At 35.1% G+C, this 24,818-nt stretch overlaps 1 protein-coding gene across 2 annotated transcripts in view; it reads right to left on the bottom strand.

Moving 5' to 3' along the window:
- The window catches only part of POLK (DNA polymerase kappa), a 38,567-nt gene that overhangs the window by 1,726 nt on the left and 12,023 nt on the right, over positions 1-24,818 (bottom strand). For both annotated transcript variants that reach the window (XM_023943632.2, XM_023943633.2), the window contains exons 3-14: positions 23,204-23,323; positions 15,795-15,947; positions 15,299-15,430; positions 13,420-13,573; positions 11,167-11,376; positions 9,339-9,463; positions 8,989-9,155; positions 6,285-6,317; positions 4,408-4,504; positions 3,014-3,185; positions 1,238-2,191; positions 67-118 (exon numbers count right to left, since the gene is read on the bottom strand). In XM_023943632.2, coding sequence (XP_023799400.2) covers positions 67-118; positions 1,238-2,191; positions 3,014-3,185; positions 4,408-4,504; positions 6,285-6,317; positions 8,989-9,155; positions 9,339-9,463; positions 11,167-11,376; positions 13,420-13,573; positions 15,299-15,430; positions 15,795-15,947; positions 23,204-23,323 — 2,369 coding nt within the window. The remainder of the gene's footprint in view (positions 1-66; positions 119-1,237; positions 2,192-3,013; positions 3,186-4,407; positions 4,505-6,284; positions 6,318-8,988; positions 9,156-9,338; positions 9,464-11,166; positions 11,377-13,419; positions 13,574-15,298; positions 15,431-15,794; positions 15,948-23,203; positions 23,324-24,818) is intronic.

Below are 24,818 nucleotides of genomic sequence, written 5' to 3'. Positions count from 1 at the left end.
TGAATTTTTTCTAAACTTCATTATTTTAAAACGAATTGTGTACTCAAACTTCCAGAAAACACTCACCTTTTAGTTCCTTGTGATGGATTTGTGCATTGCTGTCCTTTGCTTAAACCTCCTTAAAAGTAATTGAAAGCAACAAAAAAAAATTACTTCAATAAAGAAAGAATGCTTCAGAAATTATATACGTGGAAGAACATTTTTAAAATTTTGTCTGTCTCAAGAAGCAGATAATATTTTATTACCTGCAGCTTGAATACTGTAGTTTATATTACTGCTTGTAAAAGAGAAAATAAAAAAGTTGTTAGGTTATTGAATTATAAGGGATTACTTTGAACCTTGTAACAGTTTTCAGAAATATTTCAGCATTATGTTGTTGATTTTGAACATGGTAGTTGAAAATTATGTTTTTAATTTTTTTATCCTGCAGGGGGCAAAAAGGAAACTTCACCTAAAGTAAGTCTTCAATTTAAATTAAAGCCTGCTTGCACATGTAATAGCAATATCACTTTGAAAATTTTCTTGTAAAATATTCTTATTGTAACTCTTAATTGTATTCTGAAACATCTAACACACTAGCATTTTAATTTCCTTTTATAAGTTTCCCGAAATAGATTAGGGACTACTTTAGGCAGATACTTAACTACCTGCACATGCACTCTAATGTGGCCGAATATGAACTCTGTCAAAAAGAGTAACTACTTCAGAAAACATGAATGATACTGCTGTGGCATGTTACAGGTGCAGTTATGTGATATATTTTATTAGCTATAAAAAACAGACTTGGAAGTTTCTTCCTTTAAGCTTTAGTTCTCATCTCCCTATTTTTGCCAGCACATGACATAATGGAGCCTTTCTGTTAACTTAATCTGAAAAAATCCAGGTTGAAGATGCTTTCATTGATCCTCACTTCAATCTCACTGGTTTTACAAACACCCTTCTGAATATGGTTGGGTGTAACTAACATACAGTTTCCAGAAATGAACAGTATATCCTATGTCACCATTGTGGCAAATGAGAGGGCACTGACAAACTAACATCACATTCATAAATCTAGTTTGTCATGAAAATCATTTTGATATTTTTTTAAATAAAGATGTTCACTCCTGTATAGGCCTTACTTAAATTAGCTTGTTGAGAAAAAAAACTTCAAAGTCCCAAAAAGTTTAAAGTATACCATTGCCAAAGTATCCTATTTGCAAAAGCAGACAATTTGAATAACCAACTATGTACTTACCAGAGAAAACTCTGTTTGAGTTTTCCATATTGTAAGTCTTAGCAGGAAAATCGTCTTTCTCTGTCAGCTCCTGGATAAGACCTTTATTTAAGCAGACATCCACATGTCTGTTAAATGACACAAGATCGGTGGTTTTCTGCTCTGAATTACAAACTGGGCAAACAAGAACACTGTCTTCTTTGGTTTCAAAGAAACAGGATGAACTAGTTCCTTCTGTGTGTTCAGTCTTGTCAAAATGGTCTTGTGATACTCTTTTGGGGAAGAGACATTGTTTCATACACATATTTCTCGCAATGTCACTGAGACTGCTAGGCTGTTGTTTTCCTGGAGATTTATCAGGTATTATCTGACCAAATTTTTCTGTGCCACCATTAGCAGAGCTGTCAGATACACTTGCAGATTGGTCTGTTCCTGATAATTGATCCGTTTTATTTTTTTGACATTTATCAACATACTCATTTTTAAATTGTGGAACAAAGTTAGGGATATTTTCTCTTGAGCTGTCATTCTTGAATAATTCCACGGCATCTTCAACACACATCCCATTGAGGCACTCATCAATGTGCTTATTAAGTTCTTCCAAATTTTTGCTGCTTTGCTTCTCAAAGCAAACAGGACAGGTAAAGATCTTACAAACATTAGAATTCTGTAAATTTGTGACTTCCTTTGTTTCTTCCACTAAATTTGCCGATGATTTATCATCATGAAAGAGCTGCTTACCTCTGCTTTCATTTGGAGAAATATTCTCACTGTTTAGTTTTCTTGCTGCTCGCTTTTGATCAAAAAAACTCCCTCTAAATGGTGCTTCTGAGTTTTTTGTGAAATAGTCTTGGTTGGACTTCTCTGGTTGAAACCTAAGGAAACCAGTTTCTTTTCCTGATTTTAAGAAACTTGTAATGCTTTTTTGTTGGTATTTCTTTTCTTCTTCAGTTAGAAATCCTGATACTCGTACACCTAATGATGAAAAACAAACTTACAATAATGATTTTATGAAAGCTTGATACTAACTCCTAATTAACACCTTTTGAGGTACATATTCACTCAATAGAGGCACAATTTATTTCTAAAAAGACGCTGGACTACCTCCAAATGCATCAAAATGTCAATACAATTTTATCAGACCCAAGCACAGGTCCAACCACATCAATTTTAATATGTTGAAGGTTTAACTGATTGCATTATAACACAAAGCTATAAATATAGTTACAAAGAATTCAGTTTGAACGTTTTGCATGAACTTTACCCATCAAAATGTATTTTTCTTCAGCACTTTCTAATATCTTAGATAAGTAAATTTTATATATCACTAAATGTTTCAAGCAGAATGCATAAGCACCTGAAACACACATCTTGGGGTTAAAACACAGAGTTTACTGTGTCAGAAATGTTTGCATCTCCTGCAGAACACTGTGCTTTCAGATCTGTAAGCCCTTCTGTTGTTGTGGTGCAAAGCAGATTTAAAAGTTCTTTTAAAGCAGCAGAATTAAGCGCTGCTGTGAGTCAAGATTCTACTGTCATGATGATGTGATTGTTGTTGCATAAAAAAAGTACAACCTCAATTAGTAAAACTTCCTAAGTCACCATTCAGCACTCATTAGTGAAACTTCCTAAGTTACTCATTCAGCACAGATCTGTTCCACGTTGCAAAAACTACCAGGTCATAGAAAAAGGATAAATGCATTTGTACCACTTTTACTTTAAAGTAGGGTGTATTATTTCAAAACAGCGTAAGATATCCTAACTCTGAAAAGGGAGAAGGAGTTTGAAATATCTTACCCATAAGTCTTATCCGTAGAGGGTGAGGAGCAACACTATCAATTTCTGTTCCTAACAAATCTTTAGCAACAGTAAATATTTCCTCCTCTGTAGAAACAGAAGACAGAACAGTTGAAGCTCTTGTTTTAACTTCGAAGTTCACATTCTTAAGCTTCAATGTAACAGTTCTACCCTAGGAAAAAAAACACAATTAAAAGAAAGTTAAAAATGTATGTCATGTATGGCACAGAAACAATTATTAGCTAGCATCTATATAAGGGCTCTTAAGCTATAGCCAAGACTGCACTTATCTGTGAACAGCAAGGGGCACTCCCAATAGTTTGACTGCAAGATTCTGTACTTGCCTCTAAAATTCTGCCAAAGTTGAATTTTCTGAATTGGGTCATTTGACTGTGGTTCTCAGCCGGCCATCTGCCACCAGTGCACGTTTAATTGAGTTCATGTTTTGCCTATGGGCACAACTTCTATCCTACCTAAAAAAATTATTTCCTCATCTGAAACCTGCCAGGTATCTTAACTATTAAGAACACAAAAGTGATACCCCATTAGATTCATAGAAAGCTTCCTCCTGCATAGTGCTATCGTAGCCGCACAGAATATTTGTGTTTGGCACAGATATTTCCCTGGCAGCATCTCCCAAACCATTTGTGTGATTTATCATGTCCATACAAATGTAAATAACTAGCACTCTCCTTGTTCTAGTGCTTTTGTAATTTATCTGTTTGTCTTCCTTAACTGATCATCTCCCTTTCAACCTGTCATCTCTTGAGACAATCTTTTAAGCTGAAGAAGATTAAAAATAATTCTTTTAGATCTTAAATGCTATTCCTTGCTTTACCATAAGACCTTCAAAGAAAATATGAACTGTTCTTTCAAAGTAATGAACAGGCATCTGGAGAGAAGGACTAAAGGGACTGTTTCTACTATTGATATCATTGAACGGCGTGAATAACTTGTCAGCAAGTTTAGCACATGTCAAGTTCTTAAACTATGAAATTGGCTATTGACTGGATCCTGTATGTATACAGGAAAGAAACAGTGCTTTAAATACATTAGTATGACACAATTGACCAAAGCATGGCTTATAGACTACCAGCTCTATTATTCCCTTACAAACATTGCTTTCAGCATAAAATGTTTACGTGCCAAATACCTCAATTAATTTTTCATGTTTCAAAACTCAATTTCATTTTTATCCCACGTGTATTGCTAGAAAGCCACCCACACAACAATAGTGCTACCTTAGTCATTCTAAACACCTACAAATTAAAGAATGCAGACTTCTGAAGATAGATTGCACGGTCTGATGGTGCTGAAAGCATCTATACTAAAGCTGCATAGAATTGTTAGAGTGCAAAGCATCTTGTTGCAAGTAACCTGAATAACATAAATACCTTAAGACCCTCTTTCTGTAAGTCTTGAGCAAGGTCTCTGCAGAGCTCTCGACACAAACTGTACTGGTCTTCTGCTGTGTTTATTTCACTGAATGTTCTAAGACAAAAATATGATCTTTTTCAGTATGAATCCTACAGTATATCCAGTATCTGCAATCTAAAAGTAGTTTTTACACAATTAAACGATACTATAATCAGAAGAATGTCATAAAGGTTCAAAATCCTATTTCAAGAAACAATGATTATTAATAGGAATATTTTGTTTGCAGAATGTTTTAAAGGCACTTCAAATAATGAAGTAATTTGGCTTTCAATTTTTCATGCACTATTTGAAAATTATTCAGATTTAATGTCATTAATACTTAAGTACTTGCAAGACAGAATACTAACAGTAAGTGAATTCATAGAGCCAGCCAAGTTATTTGTATTTAATCTCCTTTGTACATACTGTATAATATCAGCAGAAAGCCAGGAGCTGGAAGTCAAGATCAGAGCCAAGTATGAGAAATAAATAATGCAGATGCTAAGAAAAAGATGCCAACTAGGATAATTATGTCTAGCCTCAGAGGAGGAAAAGCTATCTCACTGCCAAAAATGTTGCCAACTTCCTTTGCTAGAGCTTCTTAGGAAAGAAATTACAGTGTTATTTTTTTGTTGTACATTTGTTTTTCAGTAATAACATCACAGGAAAAGCAACCTTCAGTTAGTCAAGGTTTTAAGAGAAATGGAAAGCAAAACTTATAGCACATGCTTTGGAAAGGTTTCACAGATACATTGTTTCACGTCAACCTTTATATTTATAAACGTAAGGTCAATAAAATTACAATGGATTTTGCAACTGTAAGCTATAGTCACGTTTACCTGATTGTACTGAAAAGACATCTATTATAATTCACATTCCCCTAAGAATGTTTTCATGCTACCAAACTAATCAGATGAGTACATCATTGTGGGTCCCATACCACTACTCAAGGAGCAACTCATGCCATTCAGACAACATTACAGTGATTGAGAGGTTCTAAAAGTCCAAGGCTTGGAAGGGACAGGATAGACAGAATGCTATTTCAGGGTTGTCTCTTCCCCCATATAAACTAGTTTCATGATGTCAGAAGCCTGTGGACATTTCTTGTCTAAAACTGTTCCCTTTGAGGAAAAAAAAGACAGAAAAAAAGCAGCACAGAAAGGTACTATAAAAATGCCCAGAATATCTATCTGATTGCAAGGCAGCACAATAATAAAGCCATAAATTTTCCAGCTGTGATAGAACCAAAATCGTATCAGGCTTATTTAAACTGCCCACAGCTATTAAGTCACAAAATGACAGAAGTAAGCATCTTTTCTTAACAACTTTTCTAAAAAAAACATGATGACAGGGATAAGTATTACAATGCTTGACAGATTCTCCTGGAAGAACTATTTTTTAAAAATTAAATACCTTGTTAAGGAACATCACACTGGTAAAAATTTTAGTTAGGAAATACACGTGACTGCAGGCTACTATAGTATATTGATACTATATATCACTATATCACTATAGTACAGTGATATTGACATTAAGTTCAAACAGATGAAAAAATTCAAGCCCTTATATATTTCCACCTTATCTTATGGCTTAAAGATCACTTTGATGCATTAAAGGCCCTAGCAGAATTGGATGATAAGAGAACAAACAAACTGACAAAAATACCTCCATGGAGTTCTGGAGCCAAGGACAAAAAGTAGTGCAAGGTTAAATCTGATTTAGTGAGCTTGTTGTACATGTGGGTTTTTAAATAAATACACAATGAAATTATATGACTAATATAATCAGTACATATCACTTGGTATTTAATGCTTCCAATTATTACCGTATTTTTTTCAATAATAAAGAAGCATACCTCTCAGTGCTCATACTTTTTCTTTCTCCATCCCTTTAAAGAGAAAAAAAAAATTATACTTTCTTGATGTAGAAATGTTTTGATGTTTTTCCAATAAACTCAATAAACCAAATGACTATCAGAGTCAACCGATCACGCTCAAATAACTAACAGCAGTCTTTTATGTAAAATTTGGATGTTAACTTCTACAAATATTTTACATCAAGTTTAACCAAGTGCAAGAAGAATTAAAAAAAACCCCAAACTGTAGATTAAGTAAAGACATGGATCAGTCATAGATGTCTTTTTTTAAAAAAAGGAAAACAACAGTTTAAAAAACCAAGTAAATAGAATATTCCCTCAAACACACACCTCTTATATCAGAGGCAGCCTGATTTAAAAAGAAAACAAACTACAAATCCTATGCTGTCTCAGTGATAACTGTGAAGCACGGCTATTAGAATCCTGTATATACATGTATATTTGAATATTTTCTTTATCTGAGGATCTAAAGAAATAGTTGCTTTCAGTCTAAATGATTGTTCAGCTTAAAGGTGATGTGCTTTTTTTCTTTGTTGCTTTCTTTTTTTTCAGTGTTATTTGTGTATCCTTTAACAACTTTTTTGCATAAAGAGATCCCTCAGAGCAATTTAATTTCAGGTCATTCTTCTGTTTTTAAGTATTGGAAATAACAGACTTGGTATTGTCAAATTTTCTTAGAAGAAGATAGTCAGACACAATAAGATGAACTATCTACTGAAGACCCAGGTGTTAATGTATTAAATTCTGTCTTGGGTTGCAATGCAAGATGTAAGCAAAAAAGTATGTATTTTATTACTATCTGTTGAAACCAGGTAGGGCAGTGTTCTTTATCTCTTCCACCACACATCCTCCCTCCAAGGAGATATCTTCTGCTAATGGGCCATTGAGTCTCATTACATGACTGATAAAATTACATCATCCCACTGGAAGATCCTCCACCCTGACGGAGGAGCCAAGCATCTAAACCTGGTTATCTTTGGAGACTGGGAACACCACAGCAGCCTTTCTCCACGGAATTCCTAGGGTGAGATACCAGCATCTACAACTACACCACCGGAAGTTCAGAGGAAAATGATGTCCTTCTACGGGGTCATTACTTCAACAGAACCACATCTGTCACTCCAGGACTACAGCCAGCATTTAATTGAACTGCTACCAACACCCTGGCCAACAGGGTGTCAGGTTATATTCTGACAGTGGGTTGTTGTTTTTTGGTTTTTGTTTTGTTTTTTTAATCGTTGTTGGTTTTTTTGTACTACTGCATTTTTATTTTAATTTTCCTGGTAAATAACTGTTACTTGTGTTCCCCTATCTTTTCCTGAGAACCCCCTGATTTCAAGATTATAATTCAGAGGGAAGGGGGGCCGTGGTTTACATTTTTCCATTTCAAGGGAGGTTTCTGCCTTCCTTAACAGACACCTGCCTTTTCAAACCAAGACACTTCCTCAACACTAAAATCACTAAAACCAAATTGGTGGTGAAAAAAAAGGTAAAATTCTTAGACATGACAACCATTAAAACACCTAACTAGGGTGATAAAGAAGAAAGAGCACATCACTTAGAAAAAGACTATCCAAGGTCTGTTTATATATTAACAGAAAAAAAAATTTGAAAACTGTTCTATCTTTTGTCATGTCACCTTCACCAAGTCAGTCCTATCACATATTTTTAAAAAATTTTTTTGTACTCTGAATAGAAAAAAACATAACACAAAAATTTGTGCTAGCACATTACTGGGCTTCAAACTGCTAACTACATATATTATTTAGTAGTCAAATAGAAAAAAAGGGAAGATTACTGTCAGAGAAGTTGCAGACATACATAATATAGAATAGGTCTTTCAGAGGTGCATAAGACATTCTGGAACTTATAAAAGAATCAAATCATTGTCAAGCTATTTTAAAACAGAATTTCAGTAATTTGGAAAGGAATATTTTTTAAAAAGGAATCAATACTATTAAGGCTCTTAGTTACCTAAACAGTAAAACGCTGTGTTTCAGTTTTTTTTAAAGAACATGTTTGTTTCCAGGACAGGCTTAGAAATGACAAATATTGTTGAAAAGATAAGTGCACTATTAAGACTGATTTCTCCCATACTAAAAAGGAGGCTAAAAGCCATTAAAGTACAGTGAATCTTAAAAGAACACATACTAAGAAGGATATAATAATCTTCAGTTCTACTCCAAAGTCACAAGTTGATAGTACAAGTACATAATCCTCATAAAAGACACAGAAACTGACAATTTACCAACAGAGAAGATCAAATAGCTTTGTGATTTCCATTATAGTCCAATAATCATAAACACCAATGAATGTGTATTGTTTTTGAAGAAAAGGGAGTCTACAACTCTCCTTAGGACATTTCAGTTATGTTCAGCTATTTTGACAATTATAATGTTATCCTGCCTTGATTTCTTGACATACACTTATGTACGACTTCCCTGACAAGACTTTTTGGATTTCATATTTAGACATGGCTGTTCAAATCTTTGTTTTTTCATGTTTGGCTACTACATCTTAGACATAAGTATAAAAATAACAGGCATCACACATTTTTTAAAATATATTAAGCAAGAATATTTCCATAATATTTGCCAATTAAATAATATGTTCAGTATGTAATATACACAAGGAAACATTCAGAAAAACGTTAACACAGAAGGAAAAAAACCCCATGGCTTACTTTTCCAAATGTGTTGAGCCCAAACCAAGGGAAATATCCAAGAAATTACGCCAAGATACTTCTGAAAAAAGAAGAGAAAGCAGCGCCCTCTGCTGGTAAAGTTCTGAGCAAGTCACAATTCCAAGGGCCTTCAACATTTTCTCTGTTACTTTTCCAATACCTGGCACCTAAAAAACAGCACGTAATGTTATACTGGAAAATTTCCATTTGTAGGTATATTACCAGGATCAATTTAAATCAAACACAACATGGAAGATTACCTAGAAAACTCTATTTTTTCAGTAGAAATCTTGCTTCTAGAATACAGCAACATTACATGACAAAATAGTAAATGTCATTGTGCCTCTTACCTTTCTAATGGGCAAATCTTTCAGGAAGTCTAGCACTGCTAGTCTCTCAGGAGAAATCCTGTATTGGCCATTAGGTTTATTACGATCACTGCACATTTTTGCTAACATTGTATTTGGTGCTATTCCTTAAAAACAAACAAAAAACATGGTAATTTTAAAAAACATAAGACAAAGTTTAATTTCAACTATCCAATATTTAAAGGCCAAAGAGTAGCCTATACACTTGTCAAAGACTAAAATAAGAAAAATAATTATTATTACTGATAACCAGACTTTATACAATTCTGAAAAGAGACTTTGTGACCATCATGAAATAACATAAATACATGTAATAGATAAATTATAACTTAAATAAAGTGTATTTCCTATTTTAAGATGGTCAGGGTAACACAACAAGCACTAGTAAGTCAAGAGGGGTTAAATACTAAGTTCTAAAAAAGAACATCAGTTACATGAGTCAACATTTTTATTATGGTGTTTATGGTAAGAAAATGTGTATGTTGGTAGTTTCAATGAACTAGTGAGAAGGAGACCTTTCTACCTTGTATTTCAGCAAAAAGACATTTTTGACAAAATTAAACAAATTTTATTATTTTGTGTGCTACCATTGGAATGTAGTAATTTATATATTTATATATATTTCACAGACATCAGAAGAACTAGGGGGATGACTCTTCTCTATCAAAGTTACTGTTTTTACCAAGCAACTCTGGAATTTGTTTAGCAAAAGAAAGAATAAGTTTATCCTACAGCCCTAGAGGTCTAAATTTTCATTTACTCACTGATAAAATGTATTATTCAAGAAGGTAGAAATAACTCTATTTATTATTGATTATCTGTATTTTTTCAGTTACCCTTCTAATTATTTTTAATTTTTGGGCTTAAGATCCTTGTTATAAAAGCTATGCCTGTTTTCTGCACACTAACTTATCCTTAAGAAAACAGAACTTCAGTAAACAAAACTGTTATTTTGTTATCACTCAAGAGAAAACATACATGGGTGGGGGTTTCATCCTGCTTCTTCTTACTAGCTGTTTCTTCGCCTCTGCTTACATTCCACACTTTCCTGACCTTCTGCAGCTGCTTCATAAAGCTCACCATTGCCTGATGCCTCACTGACCTGGTTCAAAAGCAGTTTGGGTGTCATCCAAACTAAGTGGTTAGAGATTTACACTGGTTTTAGTCAATCAAAATAGCTGGGTGGGTTAAAGGTGAGTTATCTGAAGTCAAGACATAGAACTTGATTGGTAAATATTAAAAAGCTATTAAAAGAGTTCATTAACTTCAGCATATATTTACTTCCCTAGGACTAGCATTTTAATGAATTTTGATATTGTTTTAAGCAAGGAACATGTTAGAAACATGTAACAGCACAGATCTGCTATTCAAACTAAAAGCAGTTTAGAAATCAGTCACAGACTTCAGTATGACCCACTGTTTGACAAAAACAATTTACATGATGCACTAGAATAACCACCTGTGCTAAGATTAGTTCAAGTGCACTGGTCATTCTTCCTCACTGCCTATTCTTATTTCAAGTCGAAAGAAGCAAAAAGATGATGTAACTGTTTCAATGATTTAAAAAAAAAAAAGAGTAAATAAAAAAAAACCCAAAAAACTCCCAAACAGTAGTGGCTAGGATAGTCATGACATCTCTAGAAATAATTGGAAGTCACATTCTCTGGAGATCTTCAAAGACAGCATATTTTTTTTTGTAGCAGAAGAATGCTGTGGCAAGGCTAAATTCTTAATTAATGCCGTCTGAGATGAAAGTACAAGACAATATGGAAAAACTAAGATTAATTATTATTCATATGTGTCTGAATACCTGCACTAGCAGTCAGTTGAGTTTTCTGCTCAATCCTAAAGCGAATTTCCTTCACAACTTCCTCTGCAGAAGTTCCAAAGACAACTGAGTTTCCCTCTGATAGATCTGTTTGTTGAAGGTTGTCATCCATCGGAGATGTGCTGTCTTCAAACAGTACTGGTGAAGAAGAGACTTCACCTTTGTTAAAGTTGGTAGACATATTCATACTATCTTTAAGTTAGACAGAAACACAAACAATTAATACATCCATATAGACTGATATCCTTCTTCAGTGGCTTCAGCATTCATAAGCAGTTTTATTTCTTTCTATTTTTATTTAGAGAAAGCAATTGCATTGTTTTTTTAAAGACTGGAAAGAGGTAACTGCTTTGTTTTTGATATGATTTGAGCTTGGCTGAGATTGAAGGAATTGGCTAGTAGATTTGACATAACATCCAGAAAAGGAATTGGTTTAATGGCTTGTTGTTGTAGCAAAACCATCAAGATTTTATCATTATTTTTGTTTTATATCAGACTGAAGGCCAGAGGCTCTCTTCCATGGAACTTTTTTCAATATTCTCTGAATAAAATTAGGGCTCTGGAGTATCTAGTTCTAGAATGATAAGCCTGATGAAGTTCTCATTTGCAACTGCAGTCACAGTAGAACAAGAAGTATCAGCAGCCCTTTGTCTGACTCTAAAAGATTACTACTACAGTTTCACATTCTGAGCACTTGTTTGTGTTTCAGAGGAGCAAAGGAATCAGGTTTCTTCATGTGAAGAAGCACGTGACTACGTATCGGTAATACTGATTTTGTAAAGACTATGCCAGTTTGTTGCTTTCTATTTTATTAATGCTTTTCTGTAGTAGTGTATGCTTGATTATCCCCTTGATGATTGTTAGAAATTTTGAATACAGATAGTATTAACATTCCAGTCTGCATCATTCAACCATTTGTATGACTACTTCCTTTCTATTATTCCCACGTGGATATACAATTGCAGATGTGGTTCCAATTCCATCGTCCAGAGCCAAGTGAAATCCAGTAACATCTTGAACATTACTAAAATCCTGCGGTGCTCCTGCTACTTATTTCCAAAATTATCAAGCTGAATAGTAATGCAGACCTAAACCACACCATTTGGTTTAGAAAACCTAGCACCACTTTTTAAACATTTAATTTGCATTAAAAGAAAATAAGTCCTCCAAGTCCAAATCATTACCAATGTACACTTTATTTACAGGTGACCAATAGAGAAGAAAGTTAACTACTAAGGTAACTAGTTAACTAGTTAGTTAGTAAACTAACTAAACTGGAGGTAGAGAATATATGGGAGGACAAATTATGGAAAAACTTAAGCATCTACATTTTCAATGGGTGCAGATTATCTGAAACTTATAAGCACATGACTGGCAACCCCGGCTCCCAACCCCAGGTAACGTGGTCATCATGTCTTACGCCATGGCAAGCAGCCATTCTCTGGTGCCGGGTTCACATCACTCCTTGCCCACCTGCATGTCCCACCAGGCCAGCCCAGTGCTGTGGATGACTGCAGGCACAGCACTGCCTGCAGCCCCACAGCACTGCCTGCTGCCCCCACAGCACTGCCTGCCTGCTGCCCCCACAGCACTGCCTGCCTGCTGCCCCCACAGCACTGCCTGCCTGCTGCCCCCACAGCACTGCCTGCTGCCCCACAGCACTGCCTGCCTGCTGCCCCACAGCACTGCCTGCCTGCTGCCCCACAGCAGTCTCTCTAAATCCCACCTTTGATGGGTCCTGAGGAGGAAACTCTGACCAGAGCTGTCACTGGACAGTGAGACCTGGGACATCCCAACAGCCAGGGATACCTCTGCCTTCATCTGCTTCCTTTGAGGATTAAGGGAGTGACTCATTCTTTTATATGATTTTTCAAGTCTAATTATTGTTGCATTGATACAGTAAACTGTGTACTAACAACCCAGTCCAGGTTTGTATTGCATTATAAAATCTTTATTTTGCTTACTTACTTACTTTGATTACTTAAAAATCTTTATTTTGCTACTCACAGATTGCACTTCACTGATTCTGCTTCTAGAAGTCCTCTGCCCTTCAGATGATAAATTCTGTACTGTTGTAATAATGAAATCCTAAGAGTTCATTATTACTATCCCAAGGAAAATAAAGCTTAAATTTGAACTATAATTTAGTGCTTTCATGGTTCTGCCGAAGACCTTTAAAAGAAGCACTCTGTCTCAGTGTCAGGTGACCTCACAGAAAGTGAGTCATTTGCTTACCTATTCCTGTAGTGCTTTCTGTATTAAAGAAGAACCGCCTCCTATCTTCAGGCCAGTTCAGCCTTTCCTCCAAGTGATCTGTTATGTTCAGGTAGGCTTCATCTAGGCCCATAGGCATAAAATTGGGATCATATTCAGCCAGTACTTCTCTAACCTTGATAAACACATAGAGAAAGTTTAAAGCCTTGTTGCTGTAAGAGCAGATCTTGACACAAAATTAGGACATGAACAACTGTGCTCTGAAATTTCCACATGATCAATAAACATTAAAGATACTGACAGAACAAATTATTTCTTGATACTGTAAAATTACAGTAATGCTTCTCTAAGTAGTGATATATAATAAGTGAGAACTAAACAGATTTTGAGCAGTGGCCACTAAGATAAGTGTATAAGGACTTCACAGCCACTAGGTTCACTGACACGACAGTAATCATCTGAATAAAACTCTGGGGACCTGGAAACTCAGCAAAGCAGATAAACTGATGCAGTTTTCTATGCTCAGTGTGCCAGTTATCACATACACAGAAGTTAAAAAAACCCACCAGCAACAACAAAATCCTAAGTTTTAAATTACATTAAACTGAAGTTGTAGAAAATATTTTAGAGCAGTGGTTAATGCCACAGGCAAAATCCATTGGGAAATCTTTAGTAACAAGTCCGTTTTCTAGAAGGAAACAAAATAAATGGTCAAAATAAAAGCTCTACCTTTTCTCCTCTCTATTTTTAAAACCTAGAGGAAAATCTGACTGTTTCATGTCTTTTTCTACTAGTTTGAGTCAATTTCTTAGGTATTACAATATTTGTTCACATGTGATTCATCTTTCTGAAACTAAATAAAGATAGGATTCACTACACAATTTTAAAGGACAAAATGAAATCAATTTAAATATTTTCAATCCAAATCTCAGGAGAAAAACTTTTTAAACATTTAATTTGCATTAAAAGAAAATAACTCCTCCAAGTCCAAATCATTACCAGTGTACACTAAACTCAAAATTGTGTACATAACTAAAAATCCAGACCAAGCCAAATCTCTAATACTTTAATACTTTACCCTATCAAAAACCAAGATACACATTGTGAAATACACATCATGAAATCCAAGATCCTTATGTTCAAAACCATTCTGAAACATGGCATATTATATATACTTTTTTTTTTTTCTTTCCCTTTATTTTAGAAGTGAAAAAAAATCATCTAAGACCTTACTTTATATATGTGAAGGGAATGAGGCTTCATAAAAATAAAGAAGGTCTGATATAATTTTATTAAAGTCAGGAGACTTGTTTCACACACTAGTTTGATTTAGAATGTACAAAAGACCTCTTTTCTATTTTTTTTAAACAGGCTTTTAGGTATTGCAACTATTTGTCTGGAACTAAATAAAACTACTTTCATTAGAGCAAAACATGATTTCTCCCTATTTCTTTTGCATTATCAAGTCCCTTCTTTTTAAAAAAATCAATCAGCATTTAGAAGTCAGTAATGCTTTCTGTTTTTCTCCCCAGTAGTCAGTACTCAAAAGTATGATTATGCATTGCATGAAATTACCATCTCCATGTTTCCTATGTACTTGCAACTCCCTAGTAATTAGATTATGTTCCATGATTTTGAACTTTTAAGAATAATAAAGCTCAAGAGATTTTCAAAACTTCTGTCAGCATCATTACTAACCTCAGTAGAACTTCCAGATTGGGTAAGTGCAATGCTTTTTCATCTCCTTGCCCTAAAACATTTTGTTGGACTTAGGTTTAAAGCTGCATTACTGAAGAATTTTGTATTTAAATTACCACTTTTCATACTATCTAGAACTGATATTATTGACATCTAAAAACACATACACTCACTTTTGATCAGAGACCGCTTTCAGACTTACCTCTTTACTCACTTTGGTGTATTTTTCAAAGTTTAGTGGTACTATAGTTAGATGGGGACATAGCCTTTTAGCAATAAATCCAGGCATGGCTGCACGCACACCAAATCTCCTAGCATGATAATTTGACGTGGACTTAAGAGAGATTAAATAAGTTTAGTGTTCAGTAATCAAACTTTTCTTTAAGTTTAGTATTAAATAATAAAGTTTCAATCACATATTTGCATACAGAGAAGACTGTCAAAGCAAAGAGTTTATATGCATTTTCACTCCCCCTCCTCATGCCTTTCAATCTGCTTACATACTTTAAATTTTCATTAATACACTTTTTACTGTAAAACCCAGCTTACATGGTCAGGTCTAAGAACTGCTGTTTCCTTTATTATTTTTGGGTTTTCCACACTCCATATGAAACAGTGCCATTATATTTATGCTATTATTTTATTAGGCTTAATATTCATGCAATTGATTTCTGTATTAGTTTAACATTCAGCCTTACCAACATACTCATTGATCCCACTGCTATAGGTTTGTCCTTCAGCTCTGGATTGTCTCTCATTTCCACAGCTGCATAGAAGGCATCCATGTCAATGTGTACAATTGTACTGTTAAGGTTACGGCTCTGTTCCAGCTCTATCACAAGTTTGTCCACCTGAACAGAATAAACCAGTAATTGAAATACTACTAACCTGGCAGAAGTGCAACAGTATAGATGACCCTAAAACTTAGATGGATCTTGCATATAGTTAAAGAAAAAACCTCAAAAGATCCAATCCCCACAAAACCGGCACCAACTAAAAAACCTCAGTAAAGCTTTGGAAGAAACTTACTCTCAGATAGAATGTTGCTGCAGCAATTGGTACAAAAAACTGCTCCAAAACCCAGAGGGAAAAAACACAACTGTTGAGGTTTAGCCCCAGCTGGCAACTAAGCTCCTGCAGCCACACTTACTCCCTCGTAGTGGAAGAATCAGAAGAACAAAAGTGAGAAAATCCATGGTTTGAAATAAAGACAATTTATCATGGAAAGCAAAAGCTGTGCACGCAAGCAAATCAAAATAAGGAATTCATTCACTGCTTCCCATGGGCAGCCAGGTGTTCAGCCATCTCCAGGAAAAACAACTTAATCATATGTAGGAGTTACTTGGGCAGACAAATGCCATAGCTGCAAAAGTACATCCTTCATTCATCTACACCCTACTTTGTAGGCTGAGCATGATGCTACATGGTCTATGGTCAGTTAGCTGTGTCCCCTCCCAGCCCTTGTGCACCCCTAGCCTCCTCACTGGTGGGGTGGTGAGAGGGGCAGAAAAGGCCTTGGCCCTGTGCAGGTGTTGCTCAGCAATAGCTAAGCATCTCTTCATTATTAACACTGCTTTCCACAGGAAACCAAAACACTGCCCCATGCTAGCTACTGTGAAAAAAATTAACTTTATCCCAGCTGAACCATTAGATGACCCTACCCACCAAGTAACAAAGTTCCACATAACATGATAAAAAAATGACGTATCTGATTCAGACAGAAACTTTGTAAGATCCTTGAGTGTGAAGCTTTACTTAAGGCACTTAGTTTTGGAAATACAAGTTATTTCCAAAAAACTAAAACCTGCTATTAAAGGATTTCCAACACTCTTAAATAGAGCTATCACACTTCAAATAACTGGCCTAGAATGGTGAAGAGAAGACCATCAGCTCACAGGATACATCCATCTATTTTGTCTTGTCAGAAATAAGGTCTCAAACAGCCATGTTCAATTACCATGAAGTAAGCTACAGTCAATCCCTCAATAAAAGTCCTCAACTTTTGTTACAGGAACCCATACCATATAAGGCTAGATTGCTAGGAAAACTGGAAGTTGTTTACAGAATAGCCTATACACAAAGCGTGTTTCACTCCAGATGTTTAATATGTACGTCTACTAGTAGACTCTAAGCAATACTGCTTCATCAGCTCCATGGTGTTTTGCGGCAGAGGCCAAGCACACAGATTGCTCTATGAAGTAGTTTGATTGTGCTTAATTTGCTTGTGTTTTTGCCAGAAGTCATACAGATCATGTGCTTGTTCCTGAAATACCATTGACCTATGAATATGAGCTGTGCTGTCATGAAAAAATGTAAGTTAAATATTTGACATGGGATTTTTAAGGCCTACTGATTTATGATGACTGTGTTGGCAGAAGCATCACACAGCATTCTAGAACCAAGAGAAAATACAGGCAAAAAAAATAAGAATGTGCTATCAAAATAAGATTACCTAATTACATTGATGACTATATCTATATAGTCCCCAATGTATACAACAAAAGGCTGCTACTGCTAGTAAGAAGTCCTGATAGGCATAACAACAAGAAATGGGATTAGCAAAAAGAAACCAAAGTTTTACTTTGCTTGCAGGCACAATGACACACATACACTCTCATGACATCAGGATACCAGTACAGAAATGTTTCTGGACTGATTATAAGGCACTTATGGTCCTGGAGAGGTATATCAACATGCAATTTGCATGGTTCTTCTCTTTTTTATTTCCCTCAACAGAACTGCTTAATAAAAAAACCATAAAAACCTTATCCACAAGAACCGCCTTTGAGCTCAAAACACTTGAACCAAGGCAAGTGAGCTTGGAATGTTCTCATTAAATTGCTGATTAATGATTTACAAAGTCTATTCTTTGTTTTTTTCCAAGTTGCTTTGAGGGATGAAATACTAGACCAGAGCCTTAAACTAGGTTACTCAACACAGAAGAGCACAGTATGTTCTCTGAGGCTGAGAAAACTAGCTTAGACAAATTAAAAGCACAAGGGGGAGGCCATTCAAAGAAACAAATAAACAAAAAAAGTGGGGTATTTACATTATTTCCATTATATTACTTCAAAAGGATTCATGTCACACTTGAATCATCGAAAGCATCCTTATTTTAAATTCTACTTTACAGATAATTTTCAGGTCACTCTCAAATTCAAATTGTTTAATTAATATCAGTTAATTTATAATTTGATTATATTGTCTATTTGTAATAAATAAAAATAAATAATTCAAACAATAATGTTAAAATATTTATTTAAATAACAATATAAAATTATTATATTATTAATAATTTAATTAATATAAAATCCTGCTCTACTAGCATAACTTCTGTGTTTCAATTTATCATATTTATAGCAAAAACTTCTGTTTAACTTTTTCTCCTTAAATATATTCCTAACATCATCTTACTGATCAGGTAACTACACATCTAAAAAATGAAGCAAAATTACATTAAACTAACAAGAAATACAAAACAGATTACAGTTTGATGAAAGCAACTGATAAGTAATAATGCCAAAACGAAACACAACCAGGTCTACTCAGAGAATTCTTGGCACTTATGAAACCTCTCCTTAAAATTTGTGGAAAAATTCCTTACATGCAAGCCAGGCTGACAAGTTTTTAAAAGCTGCTTTCAATTAACCTTTGTAAAAAAGAGATACTTTTAACATACATTTCTAAGCTAAGTTAAAAAAAAACCCACCAAACAACTATAAAGCACAAATTATGACTAGAGGTTAAATTTTCCTTACAGCAACTTTCAGGCCATTTTTCTTATCCCACAGTAGGAATATTTAAGTTCTCAAAGCAAGGCAGAAAAGTCAATAAAAGCAAGACAATGGTAACTATTTATAGAATAAACATCCAGGATAAACCCAACATGGATGAAAAAACCAACAAACATCAGTATAGCAGTTTCCAAATCTGGTAGCACACTTTTTAATGTATTACTAATTCCTGCTGAATATCAAGGAGTTCCACACATTCTAACGGTATAAAGAACAGCATTGTGTTGCAGACTCTACATTTTATTTATATTACCATGTCCACCATGTAACCAGGATTTTGTCCAAAAGTCCTGTAAGTGGAGACATTTTTCTTTGGTTTTACCTTACAGGACTCAAATCAACTGCCAGCTTAGGAAATCATACCTGAACCTCTAACCATCCTACAAACTTCATCTGCAGATGAGAACATACGGTGTTCATATACAGATACCTTACTAATTCCTGAATTCTTCCCACTTAAACTTTTACGCAAACAGGTTCTCTTATCAGAATGTAGTACTAAAAAGAAGAGTTAAAAACTCAGTAAGAACAATAGAGAAGATGATAATAAGAACTTACTACATCCATAACTGAATCGAGCTGATTAAACAGTACAAGCAATTATTAAGAAAACCAAAAAAGACAAAGACTTGCAAAGTGAAAGGTGTAGGCCTGGGGAGATGAAACTGGCAGTTGAAAAACAGAAAAAAGGCATGGTATTTAGAATATGAGATAGAGAGAGAAGACTGGCTTCAAGTCCACGAATTTCAATTTGGACTCTGGAACAAGGACCGCTTTGGAAAGAGGACTGATGGTGATCTGTGGATGTGGGACCAGAAAGGAAAATACAGGATATGATAAATTAAAAGAATGGAGAGGAGAAAAATGGTCAGAATTTGTGTTTGGAGAATGAGGGCAACGACAATCATGTACCAGAGCTGATGTGCATACAGAGAATAGAACAAAAATCCAAGGTTTCAAGATGTTTTTACAGCAGCAAAGATCTAAAATTAGTAGCATTAAGTCTGTATACTGTACTCCTCTAACTACATCTCTCATGCAGTATGACAGCTGATGTTACAGTTTATCTACTGGAAAAAAAAAGATGCCTGCTATTTCAGCAAGCAACAAAGATTTCAAACATGCAATTTGAAACATGGGTCACGTTTCAAACAATTTAAAACATGGGTCATGTCAGAAAGACACATATGAAGGAATTTATCTCCTTAAGTTTCTTTTTTCTCCTATAGAAACCAGTTTTCGTAAGAAACATTAAAAGAATATAAAATTATATTGTAATATCAAGGAATCAATTTCTGAAAAAGACAACATGAGGGTAGAGAAAGCAATACAAATTTTTTGGTTTCCACAAAGTGCACTAATATTCTCTCATTATCTAACTATATAATAACATCATCTACAAAATTTGTGTTATTCATGTAATTCATTCTATAAGAAAGACTATTCTCCATAAAATAAACAGTTCTCTGGTGAAAGTAGGATGGAAATAGAAGCATTTTTTCTTTAATTAAATGACTTATAATGTACCTTAGTTAATTAAAAATAACCTGGACAAGCAGAGTCGTAACTCATCCATGTTAAAGATTCACTAAAAACAATTGTGGCATACAGGCTTACAGCAAACTTTTCAGAGGTACTCAGAATGGCAAACTTTTTTCGGAACAAATTTGAAACACTGGCATCTGAAGTACAGAAGTGATATGCAAACCTGAAATGAACAAAAAAGGTTGAACACTAAAAAAAGCTCAACCTCTAATCCTCACAGGGCACTGAAAATTCAAGAATGTGTTCAATCTTCATGCGCTTCAGCTCCCTGCCTACAAACCAAAAAAATATCACTCTAATTTGCTGGAATATTGCAAGAATTAAGAATTCACAGTATGTGGTGTACAACATAAAAATCTCTACTAGAAAATCAGCAATTCTACATTCAAAACTGGATTAGATTAGAGTTCAACAAATAAAGCTTGGGGCCACCCGTTGAACATTGAGGACAACAGTAAATATTGAATAATTTCCCCCTCAGTGAACAGAGTCTGCTATATGCACTGAATAAAACAGGACTCCTGTCAAGGAAAACTAGCAAGCAATCATTTAAAGACTGACTCACAGCACAAATGAAGATGGGAAGGAATTCAGCTCCTACAAACAATTTTAATTCAACTGTGCCTAGTAATGTTTGGTGTGCAACCTTTCTTTTAACGTTTCATACACAATAATATTTTGGAGACTATTATTTACCATTAGCTTTTGAAAAGAGAAATAGCCTCTTCATCAGTCTAGTTCAGGACACTTGAATTTCTTGTGACATTCTGCCATAATGATTTTTCATTAATTAGCTAGAAGAAGGCATCAATTATACCCAGAATTATTGACAACTCTGATCTTTCTCATTCCATCACAGACCACTGAAACAAATAAAAGTAAATTCTAAACCCAATAGTTATATGATACTTACTAGCAAAGTATTTAGCAAACCTTTACATAAATCATGACATCACTTTAAACTCATCAGACTTGGAAAAACAGGATTTTATTCTTTGTATTTTCTCCTATTTAGAGAACATTTCAAAGTAATTTTACAAGTTAATCTTCTAGCAAGTTTGTATTAGATGATAGCATCAAAATATTGTGCACTTTTCTTTGTATGTCTAACATCAAATGGTAGTTTAACATTGTGCCTATCTGCAGAATTTAATGCAATAAACCAGAAAACAGCAAAATGTTTATGATTGTGGTAGTTTGGCATTTAGGAAAAAAAGTGGGAAATAGCTACAGAAGTGATTTCTCTGAGAGAGGCTGCTGGGAGTTTCTTCTCTGCTCGAGATCAGGCCATTAGCTAGCCAGTTTTGAGAACTGACAGCATTTTTAGACAACTGAAAAGTAAATATTTGTGAATACCAGCTTTTAAACCCAAGCCCAGGAATTGCTTCTCTTGGTTTCCAGCCTTGAAAAGTACCTGAGCTCTGGTGTGGCTAGCCCTGCTCCCCCATGGCCTATGGGAGGGAGAGCTGGGCGGGGCTGAGCCAGACTCCTACAGCCCGCGGGCTGCGGATGGAGACTGCAGCCCCGGCCCCAGGCCAGGCCGGGCTTAGCTGCAGCCCCTCCTGGGAAACCCTCCGGGTCCCATTAAAGCGGGGTGGCTGACGCCCTTTCCAGGGGGACTCCTGGCCCTAGGCTGGGACGAGGCCACGTCTGCTGACATCTCGCCGATACCCTCTCAGCACCCACCCATGGCCTACACAGGCAGCTCCAGGCCAAAAACCGTATGCTCCCTTCCTTCAGCCGCTGGGCTGAGAGAGACACCTGAACTACGACACCATACGTAGCTTGGGTCTGATTTAACCCTTTCACTACACAGATAAGACATGCAGACTTAATCCCCCCTCCAGAGAGAGGAAAGTAGGAGCTATCAACATAAAAAGAAACTACATGAAACATCAAGGTCAGTAAAGGAAAGAGTCAAGCCTCAGATTGAAGGAGAATGAGGAGATGCTTTAATAAGCTGAAATATTCTTTTGGTAAGGCCATGGAGATGGAGAAAATGTTCTGAAAAACTCATGTAATTCATGGAAGAGTACTGGGAGGAATTAAGTATTTCAAAGTGTAGATCTGCAAAGGTGTCTGTTGATGAAGCTGAGCAGATGGTGGAGTAGTTGTGATCCCATGAGATGCTGAGATGCTTGAACACAGAGACGAGAGCTGGTGAAGACTCTTTGTCCCAAGGCAGAGAAGAAATAAACCTCTGTTCCCAGAGATGATCACAGATCCACAGATGAAAAGAACCTTTGCTTTTGAATAACTCATCCTTAAAATAATACCTCTTGAGTTCATGGCCCATGAACACACCTCTGAGTGGTGTGAAAATGGGAGGAGGGCATGATGGCAGAGTTTTTGCCTGGGCGGCTGCCAGTCATAGAATGAAAAGCCACAAGAAAACTGTTTCTTGTGGAGAACTCTCCATGGAATGCCAAAACTCCTCTCAGTACAGAGACTGATGAAAAGACTGTTGTATAGTTGGTACTGCTTTAACATCCCAGGTTTTGTCTAGAAGCTGTCAGTTAGGAAAGGAGAAGGGTTGGGTGGGGGGGAGGAAAGGTTTCTGGAGGTTTTATTCTGGTTTCTTATTCTTGTAGTTCTATTAATAAACTTACTTTATTACTTTTAAGTTTTAGGCCTGTTTTGCCTTCTCTTAATCCATATCTCACCACAAGAAATGAATAAATACTCTGGTGATTTTAACTAGATTATTGTGGCTAAAACCACCACAATGATCCAACATTTACCCCAATATGTCTTTAGAAGATTAGTACCTGCAGCTGTGCTTTCAAGAGCTGTTGTGCTGTAATTTTCTCCTTTAGCTGCATCATTTTTTCAATTCGTTGGTTAACTTGTTGATCTTTCTTAAGTTCATTTTCATAAAATTTAGAACCCTGAAAGAAAAAAAATCACAAAGACACTGTTTTTCAATTTGTCTCCACCTTGCCTTTAAGCAACCACATTTGATTTTTAAATACAGAAAACAAAAAACACAGAGATGGTTTCTAATCCATGCTTCGGATTTTCATATAAAAATACACAAAAATGACCACTGGTTCTTTACATTTCTCTCTTCCAATGACAAACATATATTTCTTCTGCACAAAGGAGTTTAAGGACTTATTTAGAGAACTTTGTATGTTTATTTAGTCTAACACTTGACAATAAAAAAATTTTAAAGAGTAGATAAAAGTCACTATTCTTTGCAACACCTCCAAGGTATGGAGTACAAAACTCTAATAAAAATTTATTTAAGCATTTTTTCAGACTTCCACATAGCTTAAAAAATATGGAAATATATGATATTGTGTAAGTCAAATTCACTTGTAAGGTTGAGTATTTTGTTGGTTATTTAATCTTGAAGTACACTGCAGAACCAGAAGCTACTTGGAAGAGGATGATGAAAACCAAATGGATATAAAAAAGCCCTCTTGCTCTCAAGTATGTAATTGCTCCTTCAAAAAAAGGCACAGATACAAGGAGATGTAATAAAAAGACAATAATCATGTCCAGAATGTATAATGTGACTTTCTGTCCTGACACATAACAAAGAAATGAGGGCATAGAATGAAGTAGGCAAGATAAAAATTCAAAACTAGGAAAAATAAAGTATTTTTCTTGCAACTTGTCTTAGCTTACAAGTAAAATAATATTTGCAAGAAAAGGCTTTTGTTGAACTACTTGTGAAAATTTCCAGAAATGAACACATCTTTAGGTGAAAGTGTCTGACTACCAAACTGTCACTAATACCACGAATTCAACCATAGTCAAGTCAGATTCGGGCATTTACACAAAAAGCTAAAATATCCACTTTTATAATAATTATTAAAAAGATGATGGCAGGGCTGTAATATGTCATGTTTCATTAGAAGAATTATCTAATTACAAAAAATTAGGGTGTGTTTTCTTTTAATATCAGATATACCTTTTATCTTTTCTCCCCTATGCCATCAAATATGACTTGCTGATACTTATTGAAAGAAATGAGTACCAAACTGTAGGTGTGGAAAGCAACCCAATATTTGAGATTATTAGTAAGTTTTAAAAAAAATTTTCCCATCTCCTGCAGTATTTCACAGTTGAAATGCCATAAACCTTCTTGCAATACAGCTGTGGGTAGAGTCTGTAGGTGTCATTTTAAAGATTATAGAAAAGCTTAAGGAAAAGAATCAATGCTTCTTTTCAGATTTCTAGATGTGTATCTGGCAATTATAAGCTCTTGCACTTTTTGGACAGAACTATATTCTAGCAGATAGATGCCTATATGTTAGTTTTGAAAGTCTATTTTACAGTTCATTCTATTTCATACCAGAAAATGAAACAGTAATTATTCTAACGAAATAATTTATGTAAATATCATTATCTGGGATATATCTGACAAAGCACTGT

This window comes from Cyanistes caeruleus, chromosome Z, assembly GCF_971803275.1.
Source record: "Cyanistes caeruleus chromosome Z, bCyaCae1.hap1.1, whole genome shotgun sequence".
NCBI lineage: Eukaryota > Metazoa > Chordata > Aves > Passeriformes > Paridae > Cyanistes > Cyanistes caeruleus.
The sequence above is the reverse complement of the archived record's forward strand: the minus strand, read 5'-3'. Positions and strand labels throughout refer to the sequence as shown.